The sequence below is a fragment of the Lotus japonicus genome, chromosome 6 (genome assembly GCF_012489685.1).
Source record: "Lotus japonicus ecotype B-129 chromosome 6, LjGifu_v1.2".
NCBI classification, from domain to species: Eukaryota; Viridiplantae; Streptophyta; class Magnoliopsida; order Fabales; family Fabaceae; genus Lotus; species Lotus japonicus.
In genome coordinates this window covers 49,164,990-49,185,298 of record NC_080046.1, presented here as the reverse complement: position 1 = coordinate 49,185,298, position 20,309 = coordinate 49,164,990, and the positions used below count along the sequence as shown (strand labels likewise).

Here is a 20,309-nt window from a genome sequence, read left to right as displayed (position 1 = left end):
CAGTTTTCAATAAGTAACCCTTAGCAATAATATTAACAATTGCATGTAGCAGATAAATGCAACTAAAAAGTAGGTTGCTTCACAGATATAAGTAGGAGTTTGCTGAATAGACTTGGCCTTTCCCATATGTAACACAAGTATAGTAGTTAGTTTAAAGTTCACTTAAACGTGGATGATACAAACTGAAACAGATACATAAAATATTGGGAGACGTTTTTGGTCTGAACTATTTCCAAACTAGATTTTCTTGAATATTCATCATTCCTGCCTAGAATAGACACTTAGACAGCTTACTGCAATCTGATCAAGGCTGAAGTTCGTAACAATGAAGGGTTTGAGCAAATGAAAAAAAAAAAAAATACTTCTATACCATCTGCTTTGTTGCTGTTATTAACCTGCTTGAGTGCTAGATCCTGAAATTCAAGAATGAGAGGTTTCAATTTTGAAGGCTCTTATGGATACTGTCAAGTCTCTCTACACTGGATGTCAAGTCTCTCTATGACTCTACACTTTGGAGCCATATAGTAATCTTAATTTTCTGTTCTCACATGTTTGTAAGATATCAAAGCCAGCCGGCACAGAAACTAAAAGGCTGCCACAAAATCTCAGCCGAACAGTTAAACTGTTGTAGATATACTTCCATTGTGAAATTCATCAGAACCCACATCTGATACATGTTGTGGCTGAACTGAAGCAAGCTGGAAATTCGGAAATTGATTCATTAATGCAGCCTTTCTTTGCCATTTGCTGGTGAGTAAAAGTCCAGCACCATATTTGGCCAAGATTCTTTCCCAATTATTCTGCATTTGGTATCAAACCAGAATGAGTCCATAAATCAAATCAGCATAGATATTCACTGGTTTAAGATGAATCTCAGAACTCATTGCCCAATCCTTTGCCACTGACATCATAAGCGAAATATCACATCCTTGCCGCTGCAGCGAATTCCCCCTTGTTAAAACATGGCAATGACAGAAACATGAGCAAGTAAGAGCCTGTTACTGTGAAACCTATTACACAATACTGATATACCCTGTTCAGATGCTTTAAAAGCTTCTAATACAGCGAGTTATATCTGTTATAACTGGAGGGAAGAGTTGGTTAATCAGTTATAAGTTATAACTTCTCCTAAGTATATAAACTCAGCTAGGGGCTGTAATAGTTGAGTTTGATCATTCAATCAAATCAGAATTCAATTTACACATAGTACATACCTTCAATTATCTCCATGCAGTTCCACCCCCTTCTAAGCTCATTCCAACATGACAAAAATAATATCTTCATTTGGAATCTACAAGGAATTTAAATAAACGAAGGTCAAATAGGAAGGAATTTCAGCTGCTTATGATGATAGATCGCATAAGAAACTTATAGTACCTCTTCAGACAGCAAAAGATTCAGAACCTTTCCATTATAAAAAAAAGATTCAGAATCTCTAGAAGACATTTGAATCTGCACTTGATGCAATACAACTTGGAGAGGAGAAGCAAGGTTCATTTTTTGGTGACAAGAGAAACAAGGTTCTGAATCACCAAAAGTCCTCACATGTACAATGTCCGTGCTTAAAATGGTGAAAGAAATTTGGGTCCTTGAGGATAATTTCTCTTCCTGTTACCTTGGAGACAAACTTTGCAAAATCATGACATCCACGACACACCCGGGAATTTTTCTCAAGGCGGATAGGTCCAGCCTGTGAACTGATGAGCCCAAAAGCAAGGGCCAAGAGTTCACTGTGCTCAATCTGAGTGCACTCCCTCTCTTCATCAACATCATGGAGACTGAAATCCCACTTTGGTTCAACTCCTTCGGTTCTCATTTCCTCCATGAAACCCTGTAATGCTGAACATATTTCCTTTTTCCGCGGATGAGATACATCTCCAGTTCCAAATACATGAACTTTTTCCCTGTATAACGTCCAAGTGTAAGCCTTTTTAGGTTTCAAACCCTTTTCTCTAATTGTTTCCCTAATCTTGTCCACCATGTCCAATTTTCCTTTGCCTGCATGCCAATTCAAAAGAAGCACATAGTTCTCAGCATTTAAAGGCTCCAATTCACAAAGCTGTTCAATGACTTGCTTGCCTAGAGCATATTCACCGTGGATCCTACACCCTTCCAGCAGTTTCCTCAACACCTCAGGATGCTGTTCAATCTTCTGTTCCCTGATAAAGACCATTGCTTCATCAAAGAGTCCACACCGTGCCAACAGAGACACCTTCTGAGCACAATGTGCAATCATGGGCCCCCTAATGTGGTTAAAGCAAACTCTTCCTTCCTCAAACATGCGAGCAGTGCTGCAAGCATGAAGTGCAGCAGCATATATGTTATCATCAAGGGGTGCTTCTGAGTTTCTCTCCAACTGTCTAAACAAATCAACTCCAAGCTTTCCTTGACCATGTAAACTACATCCGAATATCATCATGCTCCATGAAATAGTATCTTTCTCATTCATTTCACCAAAAACATTTAAAGCACAAGCAATGGCCCCTGATTTTACATACATGTCTATAACCGCATTACTGACATTGATGTCAAACTCAACCCCATTTCTAAGCAAGTAGCCATGAATCTCCCTGCCGTGTTTATGCGAAGCAATTCTCCCACACGCAGGAAGAATACTGGAGATCGAAACCGCAGTTGGCTTCAACCCCTCTGAGTTCATCTTCCTGAACAACCTGAAAACCTCATTATTAAATCCTCCTTTCTTCACATAACCGCGAATCATCGACGTCCACGAGACAACTGTCTTACTAGGCATCTGCTCAAACACCAACCGAGCATCCCTCGAGGCACCACAGTCAGCATACATTTTCAAAAGCGTGTTACTCAACAACACATCACACTCCACCCCATTTCTAACCAAGTAGCCATGAATCTCCCTACCATGCTTAAGCGAACCGATCATCCCACAAACGGGAAGAACAGTAGAAACCATCACCAAATCCGGTTTCACACTCAACCCCTCCAAGTTCATCCTCCTAAACAACTCCATAGCCTCACTCAATTCCCCATTCTGCACGCAACCGCGAATCATCGAAGTCCACGAAACAACATCCTTACAAGGCATTTTCTCAAACACCAACCGAGCATCCCTCATGCTACCACAATCAACATACATTTTCAACAGCGAGTTACTCGCAAACACCTCACCCTCCAATCCTAACTTCACAGCAATTAAATGCACATCTCTCCCCTGCCGCAGAGACCCCATCATCCCACACGCACCGCAAGCCGTCGACAGCGCGGCAGCCCCCGCAACCGCGCCCTGGCCAACCATCCGGTGAAACAATTCCAGCGCCGAACGGGGCATCCCTTCAAGGACGTACAACTTGGCAAGGAAGGTCCAGCAGTCTGAACCAAACGGCGCTGTTTTATCAAAGAGTGTCTGAGCGACGGCGATGTCGTCGAGGGAGGCGTAGAGGTGAATGAGGGCGATGAGGGTGTGGGCACGAGAGGAGAGGGCGAGCTTGACGGCGTGTGTGTGGAGCTGTTTCCCGAGGGAGAAGTCTGCGGCGAGGCGAGAGGCGTGGAGGAGGCTGGGGAGGGTGAGGGGGTGGAGGGGGACGGCGTGGCGGAGCATTTGGGTGAAGGTGGAGATGGCGAGGGGGAAGTGGTTGTTGGAGAGGTGGGTGTGGATGAGAGTGTTCCATGCCAATGTGTCCCATTCGGGACTTTTGTCGAACACTTGGTGGGGTTTTGGGTTGAGTGAGATGGGTGGCGGTGGTGGTGGTGTTTTGCTCCGGGGATACTGAGGAGGAGTGACGTGGAGAATGGGTGGTGGTGGTGGCGGTGGTGGGAGGGAACGAGGAAGTGTTGTGAAGGGGAGAATGTTCATGTTGATGGATGCCATTGGAATTGTCAACACTCCCACCACTTGTTCTTGGATTTAAATTGCCTAGGATTATCAATTTAGTCTCACTAGAATTCATTCATAAGAAATAAATTGAGATTATAAACGTATTAGAGTTGAATTTGTAATGAGATATAATTTCGATTTAATATTACCGGAGACACTTCAAGTCCAATAAGCGTAAAATGTAAAAGTTTGGAGGGTTGTGTGCCGACCGAGTTATTACTAATGGTAGACTGACCTATTCATTGAGTTACCATCTATGGTGACCCGACTTAACCTTCGAGCTAGAAACACTTCAAGTCTTTCAGTAAGAGTAAGGGTTAAAGGCTTGGAGGGCTATGTGTCAATTAGGCTAACCACCAATTTACTATCCTCACTAAAAATTAGAATTAGTTTACGGGGATACTTCAAGCTCAATAAACACATGTAACATGTGCGAACTAAAGAGACGTGAAACTCATGATTAAATAGATGTCATAACTCCCATAATCATTAACTAATCATTAGACCATTTAAAAATCTAATAAATCACTCTGAACATAACACGTAAATAACTAAAAGGCCAAGAAGCTCCCTTAATCTATAAAAAAGACTAAAATGATAAGGTTAATGAATCTTCACTCTAACACTGATACTGTGAACTAAACAGCATATTTCTCACTGAGTCTAACCCATGAGTTTTGGAAACAACATAACTATATGTGAAAGATTTGAGTTCAATTCTCACCATCTTGTCAGTATTAGAGTTATAAATTAAAGAACATTGTTTTAATTGCAAAATCATTAGAAGATGTTGGTAAATAGAAGAATATCAAGCCATTTTGGGTGCCATATATAACATGTAGATGGAAATACATTTGCGCACCAAAACAACAAAAGTTAATCTAATGACAACTTTGCTAAAAAAAATCATACTACCTTCATGAAGTAATTAGATGAGAAAAAACTTATTTTCAAAAGAAACTATACGTTTATTCCTTGTTAAACGATAAACAAATTTATACAATACCCTTGTAGCAATGCAATTAATATAATACATGATCATAAACATGTGGGATATAAAAAATTTATATGAATATGAACTTTATATATAAGACCTTGCTAAACATATCACCCTTGGAAGAATTTATTAATCAACACATTCTAATCAAAGTAACCAATCTTTAAATGGTTATGCTATATGGAACACCTTTTCCAGTGACTCCAGGCCTTGAAAGTGGTTTCATTAGCTCATAAGGAATCACTCCAGCTCCATGCCTATTCTTCAAATTGCTATCTGCATTCCTTGAGTCTATAATACCTTCAATCTCCTTCAGTCTCCCACTAAACCTTTCAAATGATTCCTTTATAGTTGGATTCTCTGCCCATGATGGCTCCATGTATTGCCCCAGGTACTCTTCATCTGGTGAATGATATGATAACAAGTTCAAGATGACCATCACTAAAGTTGCTTGGATCTGTGATGGGAAACACTCCAAAAGGGTTTGTTCAGGCTTATTTAAAAACTTCTCCCACTCTTCCTTAGTAGGGTCTTCTGTAGGCATTTTGTTTCTAGCAATTGTGGGTCGATTAGGGAAATAGCCTCCATAAGCATATTGGGCAAAGTTTGTAGCTGCATGATGAGCAGAGGCTACCCATGCTACCGTGGCGACGATGTCAATAAGGTCTTCTGGTGTTTTAAGATTCGGCCACCACAGTTCTTCAAATTTGTCTCCATGACCGACCATTCGAATTTCTGTCCACCATGATTGAAGCTCATGGTCAGATTCTATGACATCAAAGCTTGGATAGTAATGGTTGACATAATCCGTGACCCATTGTTTAATGGCATCCCATACAATGAGACCATCATTGGCAAAAGGGTAGTCTTCAATTGTTAGCTTTAGGCCATGAGGAGCATTAGGATCTTCAACAGCCATTCCTCTGAAAGAAACAATTTAATTACTCCATCAAGTGAATGTTCAATTAACATGTTTAAAACAAGAAGGAAACACAAACAAAGCCTAAAGGCATGCACCTTTGCAAACTTTACCTGTGAATAAGATCATTAGGAAGTGATTGCAAATCAAATTGCCAAAGTTGATCATATGCCACAGAGCTTAATTCCATTGAGTATTTTCTGGTAAAGAATGAGGTTTCAATGACCCCATTTGCGTTAATAAGCACTTCGCGGCCAAGGGCGTTGATCTCCATAGTATATCTCAGATGTGGATTCAATAACCTGTAGATTGGGTGCATGGCACTGAGTTGCCTATTTGTTGCAATGACAAAGGGTTCTATAACACAATGCGTCCTTAACCTGCAAAAATTGATGATTTAAATGTAAAAAAAATTAGTTCCCCTAGTTAAGACTCACTAAACTTCCCACACCAACTACTTGTTAGAATAATTAATCATATCTTAAATACTAGGAATCTGGATTTCTCTAGATTTAAAGACTTAGTCGTTCAATCAAGAATAGACGATTTAGATATTAAACTTAGCAGTTGTTCGATCTTGAAACACATGAGTTATTTGATTTTAATTGAACGACTCAAATTACCATCATATATGAATTTAGGATTGTTATGACTACTCGGAACTTAAACCAATACATGACAAGAGAGAATAATATGATTGAACTAACCAATGGCTTATAAGTTCATGATAGCCAGAATCATGGGCAAGAACATGAGTCTTGGCAAGCCTCCAAAGCCAAAGACCTATGGAATGAGGAGCAGGTGTGAAGACTTGCTTCCACTGTGGCTTACCATCCATGGCTGGTCTAGTGAGCTCAATAGCTAGTGGCTTCAATGTGCCTTCTTTGGTGAGAAAGAACAATGTTCGTGATCCATAGAGTGTGGTACCCTCAATCTTTCTCACTTTACTTACATATGGTAAGAATAAATCATGGTAGTCTAGCATAAACAATTTCTTCTCTTTAATGGCCTGCAGTTTAGATTTAACAATTGTTAATCATCATAGATTATTATTCATTTCAGTCATTATATAATGTTTGGTACCTCTTCAACTGTGGAATAACCAATTATTTGGGACTCAATGACTTCATCAGTAATGGCAGATTCTTGTGGACCATAGATTTGGGGGTCTAATTTACTTCTCAAAGGCCATTCCTACATATTGAAAATACATAGAGGAAACATTTAAAAATTCTTGAGCCTAGATGATAATATGAAAGTAATCGATAAACCAAATATTTATATTCAAGAACTCTTGCCTTGACTAATTGGATGCCATATGGGTTAACACCGGCCAAAGTCTCCCTTGCAAATTCCTCATCTGATAACCAAAAGAATTTATCTCCTACAATTTAAAAACTCACAATCATTTAGTGATGGAAAATATTTGCATTTTGCGGGGTATCTATAGATATTTATGGTTAAGTATATTAGACTCGAATAATATTTTTCTTCTTCAAATTAAATAATAGTATCCACCGGCCACCGCCGACAATAGTCATTGATCCTCTCACGGCAGATGCTCATACAAAACCGTAAACGGATGACCATAAAATGTACTTCTTTAGGTGAGGATTAAACCTCTGACCTCATGATTAAGAGATGTTATTGACAACTATTACACCGGAGCTTAGCATATGGTTATTAGACTCATATAAGTTATAAAGCAAGTAATGCAATGGACAAGAACTTAATCACGTGTAATTATAAATGTGCTTACTTTGAACTGCTTCAGGGGTATCAAAGCGCAAAAGGTTTTGGCTATCATTGGCAGCTTTGATCAAGTGAGGGACGACTCTTTGAAGCAAATTTAACCCATTGCCTTTAAGAGGAGGGAGATGAAACCCTTCTTTGTAAAGTGTGTCTATGTCTTCAAAGCTTTCAAATCCAAGATTTGTGTTTGTGAGAATTGCATCAAAGGATTCTAAAACTGCCCTTACTCCTGAGGATAATGTGGTTGTGTCGAATTGTGTCTGCTTTATCTTGGCAAACGCCTCATCACGAGGAACATAGAAGCTTGAACTTCTCGTTTCATACAATGGATCTATGAAATAACAAAGTTAACAAGCATATTACTATATTACAATATAAATTACAAAAACTAGTGGGTGCACTTTAGCGACAGTTTTTAGTTAACTACTACGGTAAAAACTGCCGCTAAAACGTGTAGCTATTCACTGAAAAATGTATGTCCAACACTCATTTTCAGTATATATATGACCTGCATCAGAGTGCTTTCGACCGGTACGACACCGTCTTGGATATGGAAACTGTTTGGAGCCACCAAGAATAGGTCTTTTGAGGTCAATATTAGTATTAGGATCTCCAAGGTCGTTGTACACATCATAGTCATATATTCTGTCTGAACTTTTGCGCACTCCTTCTCCATTCCCTCTTAGCAACACTAGCTCCTCTTCTCTCAACCTTCTCAATCCACTTGGTGTTTGTGTTGGCAAATATGACTATTAACCAAACGAAGATCTATGTTAAATATTATAAAAATCAACATTCGTTTTTTAATAGATATTCAATTGATTCAATCGAGACATACAGTTTATGGGCAGTCCGTGGCCGGCACTAAACATATGTCGATTGAATGTCGCTTAAAAATATATATTGGAGTAAAATTTTTAAATTATAAAATATTGTGATAAAATATAAAAAATATTGTTGACGTAAAGAGACAACAAATAAGGTAGGCATGATTGTGACCTTTTCAGTGAAGAAGACTCTCTTTAAGGGACTATCATGTTTGGGCTGGACCCAAGACTCACAGGTAAGGTGCACATGCCCATCGGGGAAGCCTTCAAGGACAATTTTTCTTAGAAAAACTTCATTGGGGTACTCATTCTCAACCAAAACAGCACCAACATTTCCGAAGCCTGCTGGTAATTGAAATGTAGCCTCGTACTGCACCTCATTCTCTTTTTCCTGTATCTTGTTTGCATCGGCTTTTCTTGTCGTTTTCTCTGAGTTCGATTCTTCATTTATAAAAATTAAACAAAGGGTAAGGGACATTAAGAAAAGAGCATACTTACGTTTTTTGTTGTTGAATAAAAAGCATGCTTACGTGATTTGAGTTCATAACTACAATGGTTAATAATAATTAACTTGTAAACAAAGTAATTAAACTTACTAGGATCAAGCTCCTCGCTCACTAGCTCCAAAACAAGTGTTTTCCCAACAATACCACTGACAAGATTCGTTAGAAGTCCAGCACCACTTTCCTTCTTCACACTCACAAAAGCTTTCACAGTCTGAGATTTGGTGTTGGTTCTGCTTGTTGCTGCCATCATGGTGTTACACACACAAACAATGTGAACCTTTTTCTGTCTCCAACTACGTACTTTGTAAAAAGAGTTTAGTTTTACACTTCTTCAAGATAGAGCCAAATATTGTAGTGCCACATATGAGTACCTTTCCTGTATATATAGAGAAAAAAAAATGCACTGTTGTACCGGTAAAATGATTGGTGAATACGTGGATTCTTGATCACCGTATATAGTATTCCAAGTCCAATCTACGTGTGGATATCTTTTGTTGCCCAATATTGCATATATTCAAGACTAAACGTGCCTTGTGGGGTCTATTTACACACCATAAATGGGAAATTAAACATGACAAATCAGCAGTGTACCATAGGTAAAATTGGATTGTGTTGACGTTTTTGCTAACAACTATCAAAATTGCTGAGAGTGAAAACACTCATGTCTAACCAAGATTTGTTAATTTAGAAATTACTTAGGATAAAGTTGTTCTTAATTACTTGATAAGGATTCGTATTTCTGGCTAAAATTAACATGTTGTCAAGCATGAAATTTCCTAATCAGAGCCCGCGACGATGACTAATTTCTTTGTCATGGTTTTTCCTTGTTGTTTTTATTGAAAAATAAATAGACTTCAATTATCTTGAAATTTTCCTTTAAAGAAAAATCTTTGAAATTTTACTTCTATAAACGTATACTCAAGCTACTGATTTAATAACATTCTGATTAATCCACAACAAGCTACGTCAAAATTAGTTATCACAATTTCCTGATATAGTTTGTGGATATATCACGTTTTTCAATATAGATATATCCCATTGCTTATAAAAAAAATCAAAAATATAACGTTTTTCATAAAAAGCTAAGAAATAGTTACCATACAAGCTAGCGCTGATCTGGAAAACAGGATAGAGGTACGTTGCAGCAATTGATGATTTGAAGTAGTTGAACGGCCGGGTTAGTGTTGAAGTTCAGCATTTTGTAGCAAAAATGGAAAAAATGTATTGGAAAATCTTCTATCATTTAAGGTTCGTTCGATAGTCATCATAGGATAAGAGCATGATAAGATAGAGAGTTGGATAAAGGCAGGATAGGATAAAAGCATGATATACTATTACCATATCATGTGTTTAAGGTGGACAAGATAATGATATGATATAATATAAACAGAAAAAATATAAAAAAATTCCTTTAAATAAAATACACATAATATTTTTTTTAAATTAATTTTCAAAATTATGAAAGCGATTATTTTATAAAATTTAATTTTTATATTTTATAAATGAGCCTATGTTTTAAAATTAACTAAAGTTTAATTAATTAGCTTATTTAATTAATTAAATATATCAGTTTTTGTCAAGAAAAAAATGATATATTTAACTAATTAAATAAGCTAATTAATTAAATTTTAGTTAATAAAAAAACGATATATTTAACTAATCGGTTTTAACTTAGTAGTGGCAAGTGATAAAAAAAAATTATTAAATTTAGTAAATATAGTTAAAATTATTAATTTTTCTGTAACCAAAAAAATTATTAATTTTTCAAAAAGAACTTTATATTTAAATTATATATATTGTTATATCTAGCAAGCACTGTTGGATATCTTTCTTGCGTATGGGTATTGATTCATGAGGTTTCAAGCGACATGCCCAATAATAGTAGGCTTTTGATGCAAGCTGTGGTCGAGGTTAGTGTTGGAGGTGATCGAAACGAAAGCCATGGAATTATGGTCACTTGCTGTGAGCATGGGGTTTTATTTTGCACTTCATGCATATGTATGGATTTGTTTCGGATATTTTTAGATTGCTTTCTTGGGATAGAGCACTCTTTTTCCTTCTCTAAGATTTTTTTCACTGGGTTTTTTCTAGGAATGTTTTAATGATGATCTCTCTTAAGTATGGCAGTTCTAAGAAGGGGAGGTTTATCATGTTGTATCTACCCTTAACATGAGAGGGATGTTCTCATGTAATTCTATCTTCTATTAATAAATTTCAGTTCTAAAAATGTAGAAAAATAATTTTAAATAATAGCAGTGGATAATATAAAATTAGTCTATATTTACTAGTAATAAATCAATATTTATAAATGAGTAGTCTATTTCAATCTTAGTGAAAAATAACTTTATTTATTTTACTATAATATAAATAAAAAATGTTGTTAACTAAGTAGTAGCAGGTGATAATGATAATTTAATCTTTTTTGAGTAAATTCAATATTTCTCTTTAAAAAAATTAATATTTTCACCATTAATAAATTAGATCACTTTTTAAATAAATTTATGAGTAACTAAATCATTTTAACCTTAGAAATAACAATTTGTATTTTTTTTGGTAAGCAAATAACAATTAGTATTGATAAAGAATAAAATTAGCATACTACTAAAATTAATATTTTATATTTATTAATTAATATTATTATAAATTATATAAAATATAAATATTGAAATAATTGAATTTGGAGTTAGGGTACTAAAAACGAATAGAAAATTGTTATCCTATCCTGTTAGGATAATTCTATCATAACTCTCATCTTAGGATAACTTTTACGCATGATGGACATGATAGGATAAGGGACAATATTGCGTTATCCTATGTTGATGGCGCAACAAACAACAGATCAGGACATGATATGATTACACTTTAACTTCCTATCCTGTTTGTTTATCTTGTCCACCAAACAAGCCTTTAGAGTCTTGACGGTGGGACGGAGAATTAGTCGCACTGCTATCGGATGTGGGGTTAGAGCATCTCAAATCGGGTTCCTTAATCTAGTTGGAGCACTTAGGCAACGTTGTTTATTTTGGAGCAACATGACATGATAGTTCTTGTTGCTTAAATTTTAGCAACGTCGCTTAATTAACAACGGTTGCTTATTCTATTTCTTCTAACTTTTTAACTAAAAAATTTTATTTTCTCTTTCATTCATGTACTTAATTAGTGTCATGACCTTGAGATAATATAAATATATGAGGTATGTGAACCCCAACCAAAAGTAAAATAAACAACCGTAGTTAGAGCGAATTATACTTGAGTTGCATAAATCATATGTGGCAGTTTGGGCCCATCAGAATAGTATTTAAGTAACTTAACTAGCAACCTGCATTGGAGATGCTCTTATATTGGTTAACATGGAAAAAAAATTGAATGACTCAATTCAACATAGCAGAAATTATAGATTGTTTCCATTAAAAACGTGATCCGACATTTCCTTAATGCTACAACTACCACTTTTCTCTTTGACATTTTCATGGTTTAAAATGTTTTTTTCCTTGTTTTGGTATTAGAATTGGGTGCCCACTAGGATGGGCAAGTTTCAAACTGGTCCACCGGTGGACCATCATCATATGCCGTTGGATCTTGGAATCTAAGAATATTCCTTAAATAGATGGCTAGGATTGAAATGATGATAGAAGGGTACAAATGTAATATTCTTTCCTTTTTTCAGGTTTCTTTTTTCTAAAAAATGCTGCATCTTCTTCCCTTAGTTCTCCAACTCTTCCCTCACAGCACCACCACCAGATCTCCTCCCCCATAAACCATTTCCTCCGCCACAATCATCACCTCCACCACCAAATCGTTTTCACTCAGCCATCCCAACCCCCACCACCAGAAACCCAGAAGATAAGAAGAATTAATAGGAACCCAGAAAAAAAGTCTTAAAGAGAGGAACTTAGATATGCATATTCTTTTTTTTTTTTTGAGTGTTAGATATGCATATTCAAGAACCCCAGAAGATAAGAAGATCTGGAGTCGTTGTTCCTCTTGGAATGCTCGTCCCTCTTAATAAAATGAAAAAAACAAATTGAAGCCACGCAATTTATGCATAATTGTCACAGAAAAAGAATATTATGTCATGGATCAATTTCCAATTGAAGCCACGCAAACCAAACTGCCCCAATTAAGGGGTCAAATTGAATTCGGGAGACAGTGCCCTTTACCCCAAACTACAAATCATTCATTTGTGGGAACAAGATATATATGGCTAACAAAATTGGGTTACAATTGAAACTGAATATTCACCCCTAGTAAAGCATTAGCAATCTCCTTCCCAATATCTTCTTGGGTCTTCAGATCCCTTTTCACATCATCTGCAAGGTTAGAAGTATCTTCATCCCTAGCATGAGAAGCAGCAATATCTTCTAGTAGTCTCTGCAAGAAGTGAAATTCCATATCCATGTGAGTTTCCAGCCTGTTCACTACTTTTTTTAGCTGAAGCAAAGAGGAAAAATCCAACCGAAAAGACAAAAAGATGAAAGCTTTCCCAAACACCCTCGGATCTGACCGGAGAAGCCAGTTACAGGAAGTGGTGGCTCGCCGGAAAACCTTCGATCTGCGGTGAAGCTAGGCCTAGGGGATTTCTAGGCACTCATTTACTGTCTAGTAGGGTAGATCGAGAAACCTTGAGGTGTTTTGGGTCGGATTTGAGTGCAGATCGCGATGGTGGCTGTTGGTGGGGTTTCGCCGGAAAATAGAGGAGAAGATGATGGTGGTGGCGGCCTCCTCCATGGTTTCTCTTGGAGATCTCGCTGAGTGCAAAGGAAAGTGGGATCGGCGATGATGAGGAGATGAAGAAGGAAGGCCATGGTGGTGGGGGCTGCTGCCAGAAGAAGAAGAAACGTGAGGAAGATTGAGAAAGATGCGTGACTGAGGGTTTCATTTTAGGGATTTAATTTTTTTTTTATCTTTTGTAAATTACCAATATAGCCATGGTGCACCGGTGGACCAAAAACAAAGTTCCCCACCCTAGTGGGCACCTTAGAATTGGAAAGGGCTGACCTTTAACTTGTTAAACAAATACACACATAGTAGAAGTGAGAGTGAAGAGAGAGACAATCCACTATTTAGTTTATGCTCTGGCGACAGAGCAGCCACATCTCCGCCGTGAACCATCGCAATCTAATGAGATAAGGAAGAGATGTTCATGAGAAAGAAGAAGAAGTGAGAGTGAAGAGAGAGAGACACTTTTGAGGGGTTGAGGAAGGTAAAGATGAAAGATTTTTGGGGTTTTCATGGAGGAAACTGGAGATCCATGGTAGTGGAAATGGTCTCAACCATGGTGATGGTGTTCATGAGAAAGAACAGGAAGTGAAAAAGGAACTACTGGTAGGACTATGAATGTGAAGAGAGGAAATTACGAAATAAACTTGGGGACCATTGATGGTCTAAAAAAAGGGATCACCTTAGTCTTCGCTCAAAACAATATCTCTGTTAACTGACTTTGTTTTTGAGAATTTTTTCGCAAACAATGGTAATAGAAAGAAAAAATAAGTTAAAATAAGATAAAAAAAAAATGAGTATGAGCTTATTATAGTGGAATTTATAATGAGGTTATGCATATTTGTGAGAAATTTTACTTTAAAACTCATTACCTTATCAGTATTAAAAATGGAAAATCATATTAGAATAGGGAATAACACATTATGAATTAAAAAATCATTAGAAGATGTTAAAATAATAGAATATCAAGCCAATTTTTTGGGTGCCATGTGTAACATGTAGATGGAAATACATTTGCGCACCAAAACAGCAAAAGATCATCTAATGACAACCTTGCGGAAAAAAATCATATTATCTTCATGAAGTAATTAGGTGAGAAGAAACTTCTTTTCAAAATAAATTATATGTTTATTCCTTGTTAAATGATAAACAAATTGATACAAGAACCCTTGTAGTACTATACAATACATGATCATAAAAAAATTATATGAATATAACTTTATATTAAGACCTTGCTGATCAACATGTCACCCTTGGAAGAATTTTTTAATCAACCCATTCTAATCAATGAAACCAATCTTTAAATGGTTATGCTATATGGAACTCCTTTTCCAGTGACTCCAGGCTTTGAAAGTGGTTTCATTAGCTCATAAGGAATCACTCCAGCTCCATGTCTATTCTTCAAATTACTATCTGCATTCCTTGAGTCTATAATACCTTCAATCTCCTTCAATCTCCCACTAAACCTTTCAAAGGCTTCCTTTATAGTTGGATTCACAGCCCATGATGGTTCCATGTATTGCCCCAGGTACTCTTCATCTGGTGAATGATATGATAACAAGTTCAAGATGACCATCACTAAAGTTGCTTGGATCTGTGATGGGAAACACTCCAAAAGGGTTTGTTCAGGCTTATTTAAAAACTTCTCCCACTCTTCCTTAGTAGGGTCTTCTGTAGGCATTTTGTTCCTAGCAATTGTGGGTCGATTAGGGAAATAGCCTCCATAAGCATATTGGGCAAAGTTTGTAGCTGCATGATGAGCAGAGGCTACCCAAGCTACCGTGGTGACGATGTCAATAAGGTCTTTTGGTGTTTTAAGATTTGGCCACCACGGTTCTTCGTATTTGTCTCCGTGACCGACAGTTCGAATTTCTGTCCACCATGATTGGAGCTCGTGGTCGGATTCTATGACATCAAAGCTTGGATAATAATGGTTTACATAGTCTGTGACCCATTGTTTAATGGCATCCCATAGAAGGAGACCATCATTGGCAAAAGGGTAGTCTTCAACTGTTAGCTTTAGGCCATGAGGAGCATTAGGATCTTCAATAGCCATTCCTCTGAATGAAAAAGTTAAATTACTCCATCAAGTAAATTTTTAACATGTTTAAAAAAAGAAGGAAACAAAAAAAAAAAGCCTAAAGGCATGCACCTTTGCAAACTTTACCTGTGAATAAGATCATTAGGAAGTGATTGCAAATCAAATTGCCAAAGTTGATCATATGCCAAAGAGCTTAATTCCATTGAATATTTTCTAGTAAAGAATGAGGTTTCAATGATCCCATTTGCATTAATAAGCACTTCGCGGGCAAGGGAGTTGATCTCCATAGTATATCTCAAATGCGGATGCAATAACTTGTAGATAGGGTGCATGATGCTAAGTTGTCTATTTGTTGCAATGACAAAGGGTTCTATAACACAATGAGTCCTTAACCTGCACAAATTGATGATTTAAATGTAAATAATTAGTACCACTAATTAAGACTCACTAAACTTCTCATATATACCAAGTGATTGGTAGAATACTTAATTATTTCTTAAATGCATGTAATTTGGATTTCCCGAAATCACATAAGCTGAGTCATTCCATCATGATCAAACGACTCAAATATCAAGCTTCGCGGAGTTGTCCGATCTTTATGAAACATATGAATCGTCCAATTGTAATTGAACGACTCAGATTATTAGAATGCAGAAATTTAGGATTTTTCTCACACACGGAATCTGAATCTAATACATGACAAAAGAGAATAGTATGATTGTACTAACCAATGGCTTATAAGTTCATGATAACCAGAATCATGGGCAAGAACATGAGTCTTGGCAAGCCTCCAAAGCCAAAGACCTGTGGAATGAGGAGCAGGTGTGAAGACTTGTTTCCACTGTGGCTTACCATCCAGGGCTGGTCTAGTGAGCTCAATAGCTAGTGGCTTCAATGTGCTTTCTTTGGTGAGAAAGAACAATGTTCGTGATCCATAGAGTGTGGTTCCCTGAATCTTTCTCACTTTGCTTACATATGGTAAGAATAAGTCATGGTAGTCTAGCATGAACAATTTCTTCTCTTTGATAGCCTGCAGTTTAGATTTAACAATTGTTAATCATCATAGATTATTATTCAATTAAGTCATTATATAATGTTTGGTACCTCTTCGACTGTGGAATAACCAATTATTTGTGATTCAATGACTTCATAAGTAATGACAGATTCTTGTGGACCATAGATATGGGGGTCTAGTTTACTTCTCAAAGGCCATTCCTATATAATGAATATAGAGAGAGGAAACATTTTAAAAGTCTTGAGCATAGATGATAAAATGGAAGTAATTAATGAACCAAATATTCATAAAACTCTTGCCTTGACTAATTGGATGCTATATGGGTTAACACCAGCCAAAGTCTCCCTTGCAAATTCCTCATCTGATAACCAAAAGAATTTGTCTCCTACAATTTCAAAACTCAATCATTTAGTGATGGAAAAAAATTGCATTTGGGGGTATCTATAGATATCCATAGTTAAGCATATTAGACTAAAATATTTTTTTTTGAAACCTAGGTATCACCGCTGACAACAATCACTAATCCTCTCGCACGAATTCACACAAAGCAGTACATAGTTTACCATAAAATGAGTTTCATTTGGCGAGGATTAAACACCCGACCTCATGATTTAGGGACCATATGAACAACCATCACATCAGAGCTTGTGGTTATTAGACTCAAATAAGTTATAAAGCAAGTAATGCAGTATATAAACTTAATCATATTTAATTATGAATGTGCTTACTTTGAACTGCTTCTGGTGTATCAAAGCGCAAAAGGTTTTGACTATCATTAGCAGCTTTGATTAAGTGAGGAACGACTCTTTGAAGCAAATTTAACCCATTCCCTTTAAGAGGAGGCAGATGAAACCCTTCTTTGAAAAGGGTGTCTATGTCTTCGAAGCTTTCAAATCCAAGATTTGTGTCCGTGAGAATTGCATCAAAGGATTCTAAAACTGCACTTACTCCTGAGGATAATGTGGTTTTGTCGAATTGTGTCTGCTTTATCTCGGCAAATGACTCATCACGAGGAACATAGAAACTTGAACTTCTTGTTTCACTCGATGGATCTATATAATAACAAAAATAACAAGCATATTAGTATATTACAATATAAATTGCATGATCAGTCCACACACTTCAGCAGGACTGCAGGAGCTTTTAAGTGCACTGCCTTAAATGTCGGCGGTAGTTTACAACTGCCTCTAAATGTGTGGCTATTCACTGAAAAATGCATGTCGGAAACTCATATTCGGCATATATATGACCTGCATCCGAGTGTTTTCGACCAGTACGACACCGTCTTGGATATGGAAATTGTTTGGAGCCACCAAGAACATGTCTTTTGAGTTCAATTTCAGTATCAGGATCTCCAAGGTCGTTGTACACATCATAATCATATATTCTGTCTGAATTTTTGCGCACTCCTTCTCCATTCCCTCTTAGCAGCACTAGCTCCTCTTCTCTCAACCTTCTCAATCCAGTTGGTGTTTGTGTTGGCAAATAAGACTATAAATCAAAAGAAAACCAATGTGAAATATTATAAAAATTGATCATTCATGTACATTCGTTTTCTTCGCAGATATTCAGTTGATTCAATTGAGACGTACGGTTTATGGGCGGCCAGTGGCCGCCACTAAATATATGTCCATTGAATGTCACTAAAAAAATAAGAAATGTGTGTCCATCGTATTACAAATTATTATGATAAAAAATACAAAAATTGTTGATGTAAGAGACAACAAATAAGGATATCACATTTGATTTTATGCATGATTCTGACCTTGTTAGTGAAGAAGACTCTCTTTGTGGGACTATCGTGTTTGGGCTGGACCCAAGATTCACAAGTAAGGTGCACAGGCCCATCAGGGAAGCCTTCAAGGACAATGCTTCTTAGAAACACTTCACTGAGGTACTCATTCTCAACCAAGACAGCACCAACATTTCCGAAGTCTGCTGGTAATTGAAATGTAGCCTCGTACTGCACCTCGTTCTCTTTTTCTTGTGTCTTGTGTGCATTGGCTTTTCTTGTCTTTCTCTCTGAGTTGGATTCTTCATTTATAGAAATTTAACAAAGGGTAAGAGAAATTAAAGATAAAAGACCAAAATAAATATATTACATTATCTAGACTAACTAATTGTTTACACGTGAATAGTCTTTTTCTCGGATGATACAAAAGACATTTTGTCAGATACTCTTTAGATATACTATTTACTGACGGTTTTTAACTCTATAACACATTGTGATTTTTAAAAATCTCAACAAAATCGCAAGTCTAAAAGATGTTCGGAAAATATCTCTATTAATACTTTTCTTTTTTCTCTTTCCTTTTTTTATCCTCTTGATAAAAACATAATATTTCATTAAAAAAATAAAGAAAGTAGAAACATATAGTAAGATTAAGTTTACAGCCAGAAGAAAAAAAACTTTTATGAGGTGCAATATTTTAATTAAAGGAGTCTATTATAGCCGGGAGTGGCAATGTGGGTCGATCCATTGTCTAGCTTTCGACCTATTTAGAATGGGTTGTGTTGGGTTGAGTTGTTTTGGTAAAGTCAACTCTCCGATAATTAATTAGTGACCTGTTGATCCATTAATAAACAAAAAAAAATAAAAAGTAAAATCTTTTTTTTACGGGTTTGCGAGTTGAATCTTTGACTACGAGTTGACGCCCCACCAAAACTCTCTACAAATTAGTTAAATTTAAAAAAAGAAGATAAATTGGCTCATGAGGGGATCATGAGTTAAGTTGGGCGGTTATGTGAATCGAACTGGATTGTCTTGTTCGTTTCACGTAGCAGGTTGCTCAGAGGGTCGAAGTGCCCCTCTAATAGTGGAAAAGAGCATATATGTAGGTAATTTGTGTTCAGAACTACAATGGTCAAGAATAACAAAAACAAAGAAATTAAACTTATATACTTAGATCAAGCTCCTCGCTCACTAGCTCCAAAACAAGTGTTTTCCCAACAATGCCACTAACAAGATTCGTTAGAAGTCCACCACTAGTTTCCTTCACACTCACAAAAGCTTTTAAAGTCTGAGTTTTGGTGTTGGCTCTGATTGTTGCTGCCATCATGGTGTTACACACCCAATATAATGTGAACCTTTTTCTCTCTCCAACTACTTTGTAAAAAGAGTTTAATTTTACACTTCTTCAAGATAGAGCCAAATATTGTAGTGCCACATATGAGTATCTTTCCTCCGTATATATAGAGAAAAAAATGCACCGTTTTTGGTAAATGGTTTGGTGAAAACATGTGGATTCTTTAGCACCATATAAGGTATTCCAAGTCCAATCTACGTGTGGATATCTTTCGTTGCCCAGTATTGCATATATTCAAGACTAAACGTGCCTTGTGGGGTCTAATTTCACACCAAAAATGGGAAATTAAACATGACATATCAGCGGTGTACCATAGGTATTTAATTGTGTTGACGTGTTTTTGCCAACAATTAACAGTACAGATTACTGAGAGTAAAAACACCCGTTGTCTTAACAAGATTTGTTAATTTATTTGGAGATTACTTTGGAGAAAATTGTTACTTGTTAAGGATATGAATCTCTGTTTAACATTAGCACATTCATGCTTGAAATTTCCTAATTACAGCCGCGATCATGACTAATTTTCTTTGTCATGGTTTTGCCTTGTTTTTTATTGAAAAATAAATAGACTTCAATTATCTTTGAAATTTTACT

At 36.5% G+C, this 20,309-nt stretch overlaps 3 protein-coding genes across 4 annotated transcripts; all 3 read right to left on the bottom strand.

The window, feature by feature from the left end:
* Nucleotides 1–213: 213 nt before the first annotated feature.
* Nucleotides 214–3,916, bottom strand: LOC130725845 (putative pentatricopeptide repeat-containing protein At3g23330). Of its 2 annotated transcripts, none has more exons than XM_057577034.1 (3): nt 1,378–3,916; nt 1,215–1,291; nt 214–951 (listed from the first exon to the last, which is right to left on the bottom strand). In XM_057577034.1, exon 1 carries the CDS (start codon nt 3,845–3,847, stop codon nt 1,529–1,531), a length of 2,319 nt encoding a protein of 772 aa, XP_057433017.1. In that variant the 5' UTR covers nt 3,848–3,916; the 3' UTR covers nt 214–951; nt 1,215–1,291; nt 1,378–1,528. The 2 variants fall into 2 exon arrangements, with proteins under 2 accessions (XP_057433017.1, XP_057433018.1); XM_057577035.1 differs by having other exon boundaries at nt 214–935.
* A 914-nt stretch (nt 3,917–4,830) lies between these two features.
* On the bottom strand, nt 4,831–9,131 carry LOC130723975 (linoleate 13S-lipoxygenase 2-1, chloroplastic-like). Its single transcript, XM_057575125.1, has 9 exons — nt 8,945–9,131; nt 8,521–8,789; nt 8,030–8,270; nt 7,529–7,852; nt 7,068–7,153; nt 6,853–6,963; nt 6,477–6,778; nt 5,883–6,149; nt 4,831–5,773 (listed from the first exon to the last, which is right to left on the bottom strand). Exons 1-9 carry the CDS (start codon nt 9,102–9,104, stop codon nt 5,014–5,016), a joined length of 2,520 nt encoding a protein of 839 aa, XP_057431108.1. The 5' UTR covers nt 9,105–9,131; the 3' UTR covers nt 4,831–5,013.
* Nucleotides 9,132–14,774: 5,643 nt separating this feature from the next.
* Nucleotides 14,775–19,688, bottom strand: LOC130725480 (linoleate 13S-lipoxygenase 2-1, chloroplastic-like). The gene is made up of 9 exons (XM_057576705.1): nt 19,532–19,688; nt 18,395–18,663; nt 17,880–18,120; nt 17,358–17,681; nt 16,929–17,014; nt 16,719–16,829; nt 16,343–16,644; nt 15,741–16,007; nt 14,775–15,633 (listed from the first exon to the last, which is right to left on the bottom strand). Exons 1-9 carry the CDS (start codon nt 19,686–19,688, stop codon nt 14,874–14,876), a joined length of 2,517 nt encoding a protein of 838 aa, XP_057432688.1. The 3' UTR covers nt 14,775–14,873.
* Between the last annotated feature and the right edge of the window lie 621 nt (nt 19,689–20,309).